General features: G+C 35.7%; 3 protein-coding genes across 13 annotated transcripts in view; 2 read left to right on the forward strand and 1 right to left on the reverse strand.

Annotated features, from left to right (window-relative positions):
* The window catches only part of LOC126854206 (uncharacterized), an 82,572-nt gene extending 74,609 nt beyond the window's left edge, over positions 1-7,963 (forward strand). For 5 of the 8 annotated variants that reach the window (XM_050600678.1, XM_050600680.1, XM_050600677.1 and 2 more), the window contains 5 exons: positions 1,291-1,797; positions 1,907-2,255; positions 2,412-3,241; positions 3,492-3,661; positions 4,080-7,508. In XM_050600678.1, coding sequence (XP_050456635.1) covers positions 1,291-1,797; positions 1,907-2,255; positions 2,412-3,241; positions 3,492-3,661; positions 4,080-4,321 — 2,098 coding nt within the window. In that variant the 3' untranslated portion in view covers positions 4,322-7,508. Of the gene's footprint in view, positions 1-1,290; positions 1,798-1,906; positions 2,256-2,411; positions 3,242-3,491; positions 3,662-4,079; positions 7,509-7,711 lie in introns of those variants that run through there. The other 3 variants (XR_007688077.1, XR_007688076.1, XM_050600682.1) reach the window with 3 other exon arrangements.
* Positions 7,964-8,164: 201 nt separating this feature from the next.
* LOC126854278 (CXXC motif containing zinc binding protein) lies at positions 8,165-9,384 on the reverse strand. Of its 4 annotated transcripts, none has more exons than XM_050600854.1 (4): positions 9,253-9,384; positions 9,087-9,189; positions 8,831-9,009; positions 8,165-8,726 (listed from the first exon to the last, which is right to left on the reverse strand). In XM_050600854.1, exons 3-4 carry the CDS (start codon positions 8,834-8,836, stop codon positions 8,217-8,219), a joined length of 516 nt encoding a protein of 171 aa, XP_050456811.1. In that variant the 5' UTR covers positions 8,837-9,009; positions 9,087-9,189; positions 9,253-9,384; the 3' UTR covers positions 8,165-8,216. The 4 variants fall into 4 exon arrangements, with proteins under 4 accessions (XP_050456811.1, XP_050456814.1, XP_050456812.1 ...); XM_050600857.1 differs by having other exon boundaries at positions 8,831-9,003; positions 9,087-9,146; positions 9,253-9,378; XM_050600855.1 differs by having other exon boundaries at positions 9,087-9,146; positions 9,253-9,378.
* Positions 9,373-14,907, forward strand: LOC126854200 (nodal modulator 3). Its single transcript, XM_050600662.1, has 14 exons — positions 9,373-9,549; positions 9,625-9,724; positions 10,061-10,183; positions 10,367-10,533; positions 10,615-10,768; positions 10,886-11,291; positions 11,371-11,647; positions 11,731-11,912; positions 12,175-12,622; positions 12,758-12,950; positions 13,059-13,204; positions 13,281-13,404; positions 13,475-13,837; positions 13,927-14,907. The coding sequence occupies exons 1-14, from the start codon at positions 9,386-9,388 to the stop codon at positions 14,638-14,640; spliced, it is 3,561 nt and encodes a 1,186-aa protein (XP_050456619.1). The 5' UTR covers positions 9,373-9,385; the 3' UTR covers positions 14,641-14,907.
* The last annotated feature ends 131 nt before the right edge of the window (positions 14,908-15,038 follow it).

A 15,038-nucleotide genomic window follows, 5' to 3' on the forward strand; every position in this document is an offset into this window, starting at 1 on the left:
AATTTGCGGAAGTTAGAGCGTGCACAGAAATTTTTTGAAAAACTGAAAACTGCCTTAAAATCTAAAGCACTGTATAAATTTTTATTAAAATAATAATAAATAAAAATATACTGCTTTACTTATGTGCCAAATTGCGCTGTAGCTCAAGCAATTCTTGAGTTATAGACGTTTGAATTTTCGGTTAATCCGTACATATTATACATATACACACACATACATACATACGGATTTTTATTTTTCCAAAATGTGATTTTTTGACATTTTGGAACATTTTGAACACATTGGCATTCCTTTATGAAAAAGCAAAAAGGATGTAACTAAGTTGTTAGATATCAATAGAATTTAGAAAATAATTATAACGATAATTAATTAATTAGATATTTAAATGAGAGAGATGATTTGTTCGTAATTATTTGTTAGAAATAAAAGTGCAAAAATTAAAAGTGATTAAATAAAGAAAACAAACATTTCATGTGTTTCTATAATTGTATCATTGATCTCGGAATCAATCTGATTTTTCGTAGGAGAAACTTTTAATTGCACAAGTTGCTGGCTGGCGTTTACAGGTCGACTTTCTTTCTGCAAGTACATCGCTCCTGCCTCGATCGGAATGGAAAAGTAGAAAAGCCAATAGATTTGGCTTTTCTACTTTTCCATTCCGATCGAGGCAGGAGCGATGTACTTGAAGGAAAAGTTAACGATTAGAAAAGTTCGCCAGACAAGAAAAAAAGCAGGAAATGAAACCACCTTATTCCGATCTGGTGCAACAACGAGAATACAGAAATTTGTGACTGAATGCTGATTTTCTCTTTCAAATAAAACGCACATGTCAAATTTAATTTTTAATTTTGCAATTAACTTCGGAGCGGATTACATATCATGCGTGATATCATCGATCAATATAATTTCTCTTTTGTAATACGATTATTATCGTCAACAAATTGCGCGTGTACTTTATTATAATTGTACGTTTATTACTTGCATATTCGCTTAAAATTGCATTTTGCGTATCATTACACATTCTGTATGGAAATATCGCGCGATTGCATAAATTATCAGCGCACGAGTATCATTACATTGATTATGATCTGATATAGTTTACTACACCGAGTATATCTGAATGAAATTATTGTACAACCACAAGAGATAAAATTTTAAGTTATTCAAATGATAATTTTCAAATTTTATTATTTTATAGATAATTTTACAGATTTATAAATAAAAAATTAAATTAGATAAGCATTTCTAAATTAAAAATAAATTAAAAATAAAGTGAATAAAGATGAGTAGTATCTCTTGCAGGATCAATCAAAACTGGAGGATTACATCGGGCATGGATCTTCGACCCAAGATTCCTCTATCTTTGCAACGACGAGCCAGCAGCAGTAGCTCCTCGGCGTCCTCGGTGACGCGAAGCGCACGCTCGTCCGAGGACGACATCACCCTAAACGAGATGATGGGTAAATTCGACGAGAGCTACGTGTACGAGAAGGAAACGGACATCCTGTCGGATAGCGACCCGACCGATTGCGAGGATTACATCGACTCGCTATCGGACATCGATACCGGTCAGGACGGCGGCGACGAGAACGATCCGTTCGAGAATGACGAGCTCGATTACATTGACAACGGCTCGTTTCTCGATCTGGACAATCTGGAGTGCGATGGTACCGGCCATTTCCCCAATACCGGTCACTGTACCTACTTCGCCTTCACAAGCGAACTTAACAGGCGCGGCACCAGGCTCCGCGATTCCATTCTCAAGCGCAGAAACAAGGATGAGATCGGCTCTCAGAGGTGAGTTTCTTGAAAGCTTTCTCCCAAATTACCAAGCTCTATTCCTTTTTTTCTATCTGCTAGACGATACTTATGTAGATTACATCATCTGTTTTTATTATATTGCCAGAAATACGAATGCGAGAGCCAGCGCGAAAAGGCAGAGCGCGCGACATAAGAAGACGGATGACAAGCAGAGCGAGAAACGCAAAAAGAGGATATCGCAGCGTCGCAAGCTTGCTCTGGACCGATGCGACGACGAGGCAGCGAATCTGAATCGCGTGCTGGTGGAGAGAATGTTACTGAAGAATTCGGGATTCAATCAGGGTAGCAGAAGCGTGGGCGGCACACCGATGTGCCTGCGACGCAGGAAGCACGATGTCAACAAGAATCTTTCGCCGATGAGGGTGAACGATAACTCGTCGATCGTCAGACCCTCTGTGATAGAGAATGAGATCGTGAAGAGGCGATCGAACTCGGTAAGATCCAAATTCAATTCGTGTCACATATATGACTCGTCTCTTTAAACAAAAAAATTTGATTGATTATATTTTTTTCTTTTTTTCTTTCAAACTGCTGAAATTATATATGCCTTATTTGAGGTGTTAGATTATATTATTTTATTTCTCTTCAAGGTAAGCTACGTAAACGGCAACATGGTGCGGCGCCATGTAGCCGGCAATACGTACATGACTACATTCGCGTCGGAGATCGCGCTGATCGAGGCGGATAAAGAGGCCGATCGTAAATATCGTGAACTCATCTTGGAGGCGGAGAACATTCTCGTGAGCATGCAGAAGCACCAGAACCCGTCACTGTGCATACCATCGCCGTCGCGCAAACTGCACAACGGTCTCGCGAACAAGCGCGTCGAACTTATCAAGAATACGGAGTTGAACATCGAGTTGGCGCTATCCAAGAGCCGCAATTCCCAACCGGAGCTACAAAGCGGTAACATTCGGGATCTGGAGCACACCAGTCCGAAGCGACAATTCACTCAGCCGTGTTCACCGATTCACCGATTCATGGAGAGAAACTCGCCAGCTGGAACTTTCGCACCGAAGGAGCCTTCTCCGCCAACCTTTCGACAACATGAAATGTCCAAGTGTCCGGATTCGCCGATAATGCTGCGCAGGACGACGCCCCAGAGCTCGCCCAGCAGAAGTCTGATGCATCACCAGATACATCGGGCACGCAACGGTGGTGATTTAGAACTCAAGGAATGCAACAAATCGCCTCGGATCGCTTTGAACTGCAACGGCGGATCGAGAGTGGAAGCGATGGATACGAAGAACTCTCATGGGGATAAGGTACACGCGAATGGGATGAGTTCCTCTCTCGCCGGAGGTAGAAAGGAGTTTCGTGCCCCGAGGGACTCGACAAAGGAAGAAGGTATGACGTCCAGCTCGTCGGATTCCGAGGAAAAATGTGACATGAGACGAAGGGCTCCATTGATGACCTTCAGGTTAGTGACTATCTAATGAAAGCTTGAACGATTTTTGAACTATAGTTTAGTTGAAAAACTGGAAATTTTTTTTTAATTTAAAGCTGCTCATTAGTTTTGAGAGAAATTTATCTGAAAAGATTGCTTTCTTTTTTACTTTATCGTGAAATTGTTATGTTTTATAACAAAAGAATAATAATAATTTGTGATACTGAGTGTATTAAATATACGTAATTATCGATTTTATTTGTAACAAAGAAATGTCTTACAGGTCAATCGACATGGGTCCTATTAAAGAAGGTTCTTCCTATTGTCCGCAAAGCGAACCGGTAAAAAGAAAGGTTTATGCCGGAAGCGCAACATATGGCAGAATACAAAAGACACTGGGCGAGCATATTTTGCTGAGAAACTCTGACGGCGATACAGCAACCGATGATACTGGTAGATGTTTCTCTTATACCTTCTTCTTTTGTAATAGTCTCGAAGAAATACTTCTTTACATTTTTATGATATTAATTTATTATTCGATGATAGACATATCGAATATTTTAATATATAATTCTAAATCTTGTTCAATTTGATTTGATTTGTAACAAAACAGTAATAATAGAAACATCGCGTCTTATTGTCCCAAGAATTAGACGATCTACTCCCATTTTCATTTTCTCTCATTTTATTTAAAAAAAGACGAGGTCAATTAAGATGTGTGATTTATTATAATATTTTTCTACTTCAACTTTTTAAATTATGTTAATTGTCTCATTTTAAGTTAAACAGAATATATAAAAACTTAATTGACCTATCACAGCCAGAAGCTATTTCTCTATAAATATTATGAAATGATTTTATGCACGCATAGATGATTCAAAAAGATCTCTGAAGGAGAAAATGGCACAATTGCGACAAGAACGACTGGCAGCTGAGGCAAACGCGAACAACATCCAGGATTCACAGTTCTTCCAGCATCAGTTGTCTCAGCTACGACGGCAGATGCTAATGCAGACGATAGAGGGTTTGAAACGTAGTCTCGAGGACCAATCAGCCACTCTGAAACAAACTTGTCTAGAACCGACGAGCCTGTTGACCGACGAGCTGCCTTGAAGCTAAACGGTCGGCTTGTTTCCGGTCTATCATGCCGCACGATCATGATTAAAGAATTTATGATATTTCTTCGAGGAAAAAGTGGACACCGGACAGGATCGACGTTACGAGTCCTGTCTTTGGAATCCGCGATTGGTTAAACCGCCGCGCGCACTGCGAGGAGTATTGATCAAGTGCGGCGTTTTCTCCATGCGCGCCGAAAACCGAATTATTATAATGACGCGATCCTCCTCGGGCTCGACGATACCGTGGTCGGCTGAGTGCGGGTGCGCACATTAAATCTCTATTTTTCTGTCCGTCTACATGATGTGTATGTATGAAAGAGAGAGAAAGGAAAGAAGAGAGAAAGAAAGAATCGAAATTGAGAATGTCGTGTATCCTTGTTGGGCATTGTTCCACTCTGTTATTCGTTTCACACAGTAATTAACGTTTCTCACGAACTTTCCTTTCGTCTTTTAGTTCGCAACTTCGCGCAGATAGGCCAACTTTCGGTTGCCGCTTTAGATTAGCTTTCGCTAGCTCGATTCTCATCGTTCGATTTATCGTCGTGTAGTGTGCTCACTCTGAAATTTTCTAAAATGATGGGAAATTTTCACGTATCGTCGAATACACGAGATTCGTCCTGAAACGCTAATGTGGAATTATTGATAATTAACATATTGCTAAATAATCATATAATATCAATTAATATTATTACTGCTATATATTAACATTATTATAATTGATATTTTTTAAAATAAATATAATGCGAAACGTAATATTATATCAGTCATTAGTATGTTATTACGAAATTTGCAATAGTTACAAAAGAAAAAGAAGAAAGGAATAACATGTACTAGTTTGAAATTGCACTAGGCTCTGACAGTCCCCATTAGCGTTTTAGGATTGAGCTTATACTACTCAACATCTAACGGGCCTATTCACGGGTGTCTGTCTTTGATATGCTTTAGAAGGACAAAGAAACATAGTAAAAAATCGTAAAAAAAAGGTCAAAAGTAAGTCATGCGAATGAATAATAATATCAATATCAAAAAAAGCGCATAGATATTTAGCGTATATCCATCTAACCGATTTAGAGACTCATGGATTTAGCTGAAACACTAGTAGCGGATAGGCACAATTTAAAACTTATATAAGATTATATCCCATTTTAGACATTAGGAGAATGTTAAACACGATACATGCCCAATGAATATGGCCCAATCCTGATTGAAACGTAGTTGAGGAAAGGTAGCATTGACAGACATAGCGATATTGATTTGTTTGATTGATTGTTTGAGCCTCATCAAGGCAAATAAATTTCCCATAAATATACACTCATTAAGTAAATTATGTATCATCATCTCTATGATGGATATGACTAATTTTTATCAATATTTCATAAAAAGAAAAAATGGAAGCTCACACAAATATTTAATTTAATTAAATATTAAATAGTAAAAGAGATTATAATAGAGATTAAACTTCAAAATCGATCAAAATATGAATCAAGGTTTCCTTTCCGCGACGATCTCGTTTCTTTCAACTTAATCTGTCGCAAATATATATGGCGCATGCACCTCTTCCGCTTTGAATTTAATTGGACATAATTATACAAAAGTAAATCCCATCATATATATTATACCAATGATAATACACACACATATATATATATAGCAAAAAGCTATATTCTATGCTCTTCTTCATAATTATGTCCAATTTTTCAACTATAAACGTCACTTATTTTTCACCCAAGAAAATAATCGTTTCTCGTTGCGAAAGAAACATCATAACTATCTTACACATATTATTCATAATGTTCCTATTTCTATGCGATATTCTTCCCGGAAGCGAGATTTTCTCCAGTGAATGATCACACACATTTGTCTCTGAATAGAGTAAGCATCCCTCAGATTAGTATACCAAAGACGATAGCTTAGCTAGAATGTAGATTAGAATCGTTTAATCGATCAAAAAGCACGCAGCGATGCATATTCGTAATATTAGAGGATCACGGTTAAAGCGTTTTTAGGAATCTGAATTTGCTAATAGGATAATTGTTCGATCAAGCGGATTACAAATCTTCCATATGAGCCAGAGTCAAATATTTCAGCATTCCAGTGTTCACGACAAAATTTATTAGATATATATTGTTTTTTTTTTTTTCAAAAATTGTTTTTGTTTTTATTGTTTTTAAAACAAATTGACGTTAGTTTTAAGCAAGCAAAGTATATATTTCTTTTAATGCAATATTTTAAAAGTTTGTCTTATTTATTTGTTAAATTGTGATTCGTAATTTTAGACTCTGGTTATATCGTCGATATTTTCGGTCATAGTGATATTTTTGTGAGAATAGACTGATAGTGTTATCGATTGTTAGATTAAAAATTTTTAGTGGTTACTTATACATGTGATTTATATGTTAAAGATCCGAGAAACGACGGACATTGTAAAACGCGCGCGCAATATATTTATTTGTGTTAGATATTAGAAAGCGTAGTAAATGATGAAAGCATTAGACAAGTATAGCGGCAGTAGCATTAGTGCATTAGGCAATCGTCAAGTAAACGAAGTCATACGCATTATTTTTCCTCTCCACGTCTTCTGAATCGCAATTTGTAATTCATTTTCGTACGTACGTCTCGATGATTTCCATTCGAAGATCGTGATTTTCGTTTATGTAGCTTATTGTGAAGACGAATTGCAGGAGTTACTTCGAACGAAAGTCTTAACACGATAGGCTTAACTATCGTTAAGTGAGGAAAGTTGTTCGAAAGTTTTATACATGAAAAAAAAGAAACTGTATATATATAAAGAAAACATAATTTTTAACCATACTTTACTTTTATAATGATAAGATGAATTAATATATCGTGTTGTCATAAGTTCGATGAGTTTCATAAGGTCACATTGACATTCCAATAATACAATTTGCGTTTGGTGCTGGAAGAGGCAATTATTGTCTGGATTGATCTGCGAAAATCGGTGAAAATCTGCCCAGTTCCAAATGTTGCCCTTACCACAAGTGACACACTAGTCATTCGATTATTTACGCAGGGTATATATTGGCAACCATAATTTAAGAACGTGCTTGGAGGAAAAGTGGAATTATTGTTGGCAAACAACATCTCTTACTCTCTGTACTCTAAGCCATGAAATAAAATGGTTTTTTTTTATATGATTATGAATAAATTATATTATGTCGTTAGATTGGTTCTGCTTTTACTCTTTACCTTGATAAAAGAGAGATGAGATATTTTCGTTATGAGATATCATCATCCAATAGTATATATTTTCGAGATAAGAAAAGGAAAAACTTTCAAGTTGTAAAAAAAAGCTATCTTTATTATATTTTTGCAAACTATGCTTGCTTAAATGTGGTGCATGTTAAATAACTTACATCTATTTCAGATAAATGTGCATATTTAGTGATATGTATAAATTCAAAGGCATGAGCAACAAGATGCAACTTTCTATAGAATTGGTAGAACAAACTTATTATCTATTATATGATTGATAAAATTAGATTTAATTATTTTTCTGATATTATTTATTAATTACAGGTGCAGATACACAAAGAGGCCTATTGAGGGAAATCGCAAATACAGACTATGTAGCTCAGAGATTAACACAATTTAATAAAATCCAATGAGGATATTATTTATATATATATATATATATATATATACTTCATATGTTATACATTATATATATTTCTAATAATGCACAATATTTCTAACTATGCACAATAAATGCTAAAGAAGCGTGAAAATCGTAATTTTTATATGTATTTTTACATATTTACACTCTACAGAGATATGTCACTTTATATCATTAAGTGACAAGAAAGCAATTTTTAGAAAATTTAGGCAATTGAAATGTTTATATTTAAATGCTGTATATCTAAAGCATGTATCTATTTAATTCTCTCAAACTTATGCTTAATCTCGTATATTCCAACAGGTTGCATAATCTTGTCGCAGTAATCCTCCCATTCACCTTCGCTCAAATCTACATCGTCAAACTCTTTACCTCCGTCGACAGCCTTGGCCACCCATCCTTCTCTCGCGGAGAAGTCAGAGGGTTCTAGTCCTCGACAATCGAATACGACAATTGTCTTAAATTGTCCTTGATTATCCTGGGTAAAAGACTGAATGGAGTCCTCTATTATCATCATAGAGTTCTCTCGGGAGCAGAGTTTGCATTTGATCACAAAGTGACAGAGGCCACTGCCACGAACTGCTGGACGCACCGGTTCATCAGCAGAGACGTAGTTCCACTTGTCCGATGTCTCTCCGCAGTTGCAACAAGTGAACTTTAGATACCATCTGAACTCAGATCCCGATGGCCTAAGTTCCTCAATATTGTCGAGTCTGCATGTGATCTGCAACGCTATTTTCACCATTATGACTGTAGAGTGTCTACTCTGAAATAATTAATAATTTGAAAGAATTAAGCCAGTTAATTAATTATTCTGGAATCGAATGTATTTTTTATTGGATCAATTTTTATTTTTATTTTTTTACTTACAGGCATAAAGATTTCTGGTTCAATTATAATATCAATGCGAAATCACATTGCTCGTACAAATATCGATATTGGCATGGTTATGGAGTAACAAACAGAATATTTCCAGATTATTCGATTGACGAGAGTAAGGTAAACAAGGTAGAATTTTCTAGATGTCACAGAGTTTTGAATCCCTAAAACTGTACATTACTTCTTACAAGACACACTTTAAGTGCCGCACAAGATATTTATTAAATAAATATTACAAAACACTTACAGAAAACATCCACATCAGCGGACAATAATTTTATCCCGCGACAAGAGACGAACCTAGTTTCTGGAAAGAAGCACCTAAAAGTTAGCTGGCTAGACTGTTTCACCTAGAAAAGTTACACATGCGCGTTGTAACCTCGGCTCGTCAAATAATTACAAAGGCATATTACATTATAAAACTGCTGGTACGCGATGACTCGAATCACTTTGCGTAATTAGATTAGAAGAGGCCGCCGGGAAGACAGATGGAGTTTTCGGTATCTGTCATTCTATCCCCTGACGTATGAGCGGACAACTCGAACGATGCGGCAGCTGATTGGCATGATCTCGAATTGGCGAGAAATCATTTTTTTCTTCGCTTATCTAGCGACCTTGTCGGCGAATTGCATCGCCGAGGATATTCTAGGATGTGGCGGTTTCCTAAAGAGTCACGCCGACATCGATTTTACGAAGGTGCACGTGAAACTGTGAGTTTTGCTTGACTTTTAAGAGGTTAGGTTATCCTGGCGGTTAATCACTGATTCATGAGATAAATTCGTCAGGTACGCGAAGGCTGGCACTCTGAAGGATGAGATCGAGTGCGCACCCAACACTGGCTATTACTTTCTACCTCTATATGATAAGGGTGAATACACGTTGAAGGTAAATTGAAAAGATGCACTATCATCTCTTGCACATCATTGATTAAGCATTTTGGACTTATACATATACTGAAATATATACTATAATATAACTGCTCTTTTTAATGATAAATAAATTGTACATGTTTTTATAAATATATTTTATAATTATAAGATATATTTATCTCGATACAATTATGATATAATTCAAAATGTTTGTTGTGAATATTAGAGATGTATTAAAATATTGCAGAAAGAATATAATATTGTAATACAATATTATAAATATTCTTAAGAATTTATAATATATTGTAAAAAATATTTAATTTCAAAAATTGTTTATATTTTAATATATTAGGTAGATCCTCCTAGGGGCTGGAGTTTTGAGCCGACAGAAGTAACATTGAATGTAGATGATGTTACAAATGATTGCAAACAAGATATTAATTTTACATTTAAAGGATTTGGTATTACAGGACGTGTAAGTATTATTTAAATACTATATTTTTCTTCTTTTGTTATTAAGATAAAAAGGTATCTGAAAAACAAATATTATATTAATTTATACAAGTAATTTAAGAGTAATTCTATATATTTGATAATCTATCAAAAATTAAATATAAAGAAGTCATTTAATTAATATGAATTGTTTTGTATTTTTTAGGTAATTAGTTTAGGTACTGACTCTGGCCCTAAAGGTGTTACTATCTCTTTATACTCAGACAGCGATAAAAACATTCCTCTTAAATCGACAGTAACAGTGGAAGGTGGCATATTTTACTTTACTCCCATTCAACCTGGAAAGTACATGCTCATTGCATCTCATCCCATGTAAGTATATAAAGAATGATAAATTTATTTTAAGGCAATAAATATCTACAAACTCAGAATATAATTAAATGTTTTTATTAGCTGGATAATGAACAAAAATAAAGTTGAAGTGATCGTACAAGAAGGAAATACAGAAATTGCAGACGGTAGTCTAGTGGTATCTGGATATGATGTGAGCGGCAAAGTTAGTAGTGAAAATGACCCAGTGGCTGGTGTATCTTTCATCCTTTTTGGTGTAAGATTCTCTTTATTATTATTCTAATATTTATTAGTTTATATTTTTAAACTTAAATTCTAAGATGTGTTTTATTAATAAAAATTTATGATAAATTAGTTTTTTCTCTTACAATAGAGTGGTTTCGTGGAGAAGTGTGAGACCACCCCGATAGCTAAGGATTTTGGAATGGAAAAACCTCTTTGTTATGTGACTTCAAACAATAATGGTAGATTTATATTTCCCAGTGTATCACCTGGCGATTACAAACTTGTACCGCACTATGCCGGCGCTCAAACGAAATTTGACGTTCAACCGTCGAAAATGTCTTTTAAAGTTAGCCACAACAGCGTAATCCTCGCTCAAGATTTTAAGGTAACTGGTTTCACGGTCGGCGGTTTTGTTTATAGCTCGACGAATGGCGATCCTTTGCCCGGAGCAAAGATATTCTTGTCGCAAAAAGAGATTGCAGTCACGGATAAAAATGGAAAATATATATTGGATAATATGAAAACTGGCCAATATACACTAAAAGCAGAGTCTGGTACATACAAATTTTTTTACCAAAACTTTTTAAGCAAGATGATCTCATTGAAATTATATCGAAAGGTTATTCGTTCCAGCAAATGTACAATTTAGCGAGAAGACGGTCAAAATCTCGCCAACTTCGCCTGAACTTCCGGTATTGATACCTTCGGCGTATAAAGTTTCGGGAAAAGTAACTCTCTCCGCGAAAGGGACTTTGCATTTTCGCAAACTATCAGTTCAGAATACAGCTGCTACATTCTATAAAGAGCTCAACATCGACGAGAAAACAGGAGAATACTCTGTCTATCTTGCACCAGATAAATATCAGCTGAGCGTAATTGTGAGCACTGAAGAAAAAACTAAAGGCTTGCAGTGAGTAAAAATAAAACAAGATATAACAAATGATTATAAAATTATAATACGAATTATATAAAAGCTTCATTATCTTTTTTCAGATTCTATCCACTGCAACAAACGATTGATGTGACATCTCAACCAATTACGGATGTAAACTTTTTGCAATTGAAAGCTATTTTAACAGGAACAGTAAATTGTCTGCCACAGACAGATTGCAGTCAAGCTTCTGTCACATTAAAAATACTCGACGGAGTTACGATAAAGACAGTACAAGCCAAAGGTGAGCTGATAAACATCCTTTCTAATTATCATAGATTTTTCCAGCAATGTGATAATTTATACTGCAATAACAAAAAATGGTTTTGTAAAATAATCATTATCTGTTCAATTTAGTAAATGGAACTTGCTTTAAAAGTTAGTATGTGGTTTTAAGTAACCAATACTTATTGTACACATACCTATTATTTGTTATTGCAGTAATGTCTTTTTATTTCGATATGATACTATCCTTCCTGTTTGTAAAGTCGTTTTTCAATATGCAGATGGTCAATATCAATTCACTGACGTGTTACCTGGCCACTACGAAGTCTTGATCGACAACGACGTGTTTTGCTGGGAAAATCCTAGTTATAGAATCTCGATAACATCAGAACGCGCGGAAGTGCCGCCATTCAAGCAAACTGGCTTCTCCATCACCTTCATATCTTCTCACGACACCGCCGTAGAATATTCCGAACCAAATAACACAAAACTGATTACTCTACCCCTGAGCAAAGGCAGTACGAGGCATTGTGTGCCTAAATCTGGTACATACACTTTTATCCCGAAAGGTTGTCATGTATACGACAAGTCTTCTTACATTTGGGATACGAGCAATCTTTCCCCGATCTTGCTTCATTCCACTGAGCATATTCATAGAGGCAATATTATATGCACAAGCGTGCAGAGTAATCTCAAAGTAAAAATCGAAGACGCAAGCGATAGCGTTACGTAAGTAGTTTAACATTTATCTTGATAAATTATCTTACTTTAGATATCTTTTTCTACTTCATTATATTTGAACATTAGCATTGCATCTATTTGGTTTTGGACATAGTGGATATATCTTAATTTATTTTTTGATAGGATTGGTCCATTAAAACCTGTTAAAAAAGACAATGTATACAAATACGAATTTGAATTTAAAGCGAAAACGGATAACACGTACACTATCACCCCATTATCTGACATTTTTCTATTCAATCCGCCGTCCTTAAAAGTTTTTGGCGTGAATGATTGTCATAATGACATCGCAAGTTTCATTGGTGATTTAGGAAAGGTAAAAAAATTAATGAGGTATATACATATATATATATATATATATATATATATATATATATATATATATATATATATATCTCACAGTTGAAGTAAAAATATTATTCAGATTATAGCCGGAAAAATATCTCCACCATTGGAAGATGTAACAATTCAAATATTTGGAAAAGATAAAAAGTCTCCGATTCACACATTAGTTACACAAAAGGATGGTACTTACAGCATCGGTCCTTTGGATGGAAAAATCGAATATAGGTATGCCAAGAGAATAATTTTATTTTTCTGTTATTAGCATCAATAAATTATATAATAATTGTTTGCTATATATTAGTGTTACAGCTGAGAAGGAGGGTTTTGTGATCACTGGTCCCGATGCTAAGGGAGTGTTTCTAGCACATAAGTTGGCTGAGATTATCGTGCAAGTTTCTGACCATGCTGACAACTCTTCATTGCAGGTATTTTTAAAGATTGTCAAAGTAACAAAAAAAAAAAAAGAAAAATATAACTAACGCCGTACTTATATAGGGTGTGCTGCTTTCTTTGTCTGGCGGTCAAAGTTATCGCAAGAACAGTATAACTAGCGAGGACGGAAAGTTCATATTTCATTCGTTATCTCCGGGCGAGTATTATCTTCGACCTATGATGAAGGAATATCGCTTCGATCCGCCGTCGAAGATGATCGACGTCGTAGAGGGAGCGACCGTTAAAGTAAATCTTTTCGGTAATCGAGTTGCATATAGCGCTTACGGCTCCGTAACGTCCTTGAACGGAGAGCCGGAAGTCGGTCTGTTAGTAGAGGTTCAGGGTCAAGGGAATTGTTCCAATCTCCAAGAAGAGGCCACAACTGAGAAGAACGGCAACTTCAGGATCCGCGGTCTTCAGCCCACGGTAAATAATTCATTCATTTATATTTTTATAATGGATGTCTTTAATCATTTGATGAGCATTGTATAACAATTTACGTAATAATTTTATAGTGCGCCTATGCCTTCCGTTTGAAGCCGAACGTAGAAATTAACGCTCATATACAGCGCACGAGTCCCAGTTCTCAACTGGTGCAGCCGATGGAGGAGGATATTCACGGCCTACGATTAATCGCCTTTCATCCGATCTCGCGTACGGACGTCTCGGTGCACGTCACGTCCGCCCAGCCGGAACACTATCGCACAATTAAAATAAAGTTATGTCGGGAGGACTCTCCGGACTCGCCGGTGCACATTTCGAAATTGGACGTGCCACAATCTGCCAGTAAGAACACCGGTAATTACAATGCCGGTTTCCTGGTGCACTTCCCGCCATTGCAAGCTGATGGCAGAAAATACTTTGTGCAATTAGAGTCATCGTTATCGCAAGCCGTGCACAAATATCGAACCATTCCGGTTTACTTTGAGGCAAACTCGTCATTCAAGTATATTAAGCTAATGTTTAATGCGGAGCGGAAGGTCGATCAAAGCGACATGAATCAGACATCAGTAGTTGCATTGCCATTTATTATGTTGGTTGGATTGGCGTTTGTCAATCGCGAGAAACTATGGACTTGGTTGAACACACTACTCGAAAGACGCTCCAAGCCTGCGCCGAGTTCGAGAGCACCCGTTCAAGCTATTCCCCTTGATCCTAGAGCGGACGATATTATAGTCGAGCAAATAATGAATATTAACAAGAGGAAGGCGAAGCCGCGAAAGATATAAATCTTGTTGGCATCATCAGCTGTTCATTACCTGTCGCATATTCAATGTCATTTCTGGTGATCTCAAAAAAGAGAATTATCGAAGAGGTAAAGATCCTATATCTCTCATTCGTGTTTTATACACCTGACTATCAGAAGTTTGTTTGTCGATAATATTTATCACGACGATTGTGTATGTGTGCGCATCTTGGAAAAAAGATTATTTCGATATTTAGTGTGCTTGAAACTATTAGCATTTATATATATATATATATATATATATATATATATATATATATATATAGATAACGATTAGTATTTATATATATAGTATTTATATATATATATATATATATATATATATATATATATATATATATATATTATATTTATATATATAGTATTTATATATATAACTAT

The sequence above is a fragment of the Cataglyphis hispanica genome, chromosome 13, assembly GCF_021464435.1.
Source record: "Cataglyphis hispanica isolate Lineage 1 chromosome 13, ULB_Chis1_1.0, whole genome shotgun sequence".
In the NCBI taxonomy this organism is placed as follows: domain Eukaryota; kingdom Metazoa; phylum Arthropoda; class Insecta; order Hymenoptera; family Formicidae; genus Cataglyphis; species Cataglyphis hispanica.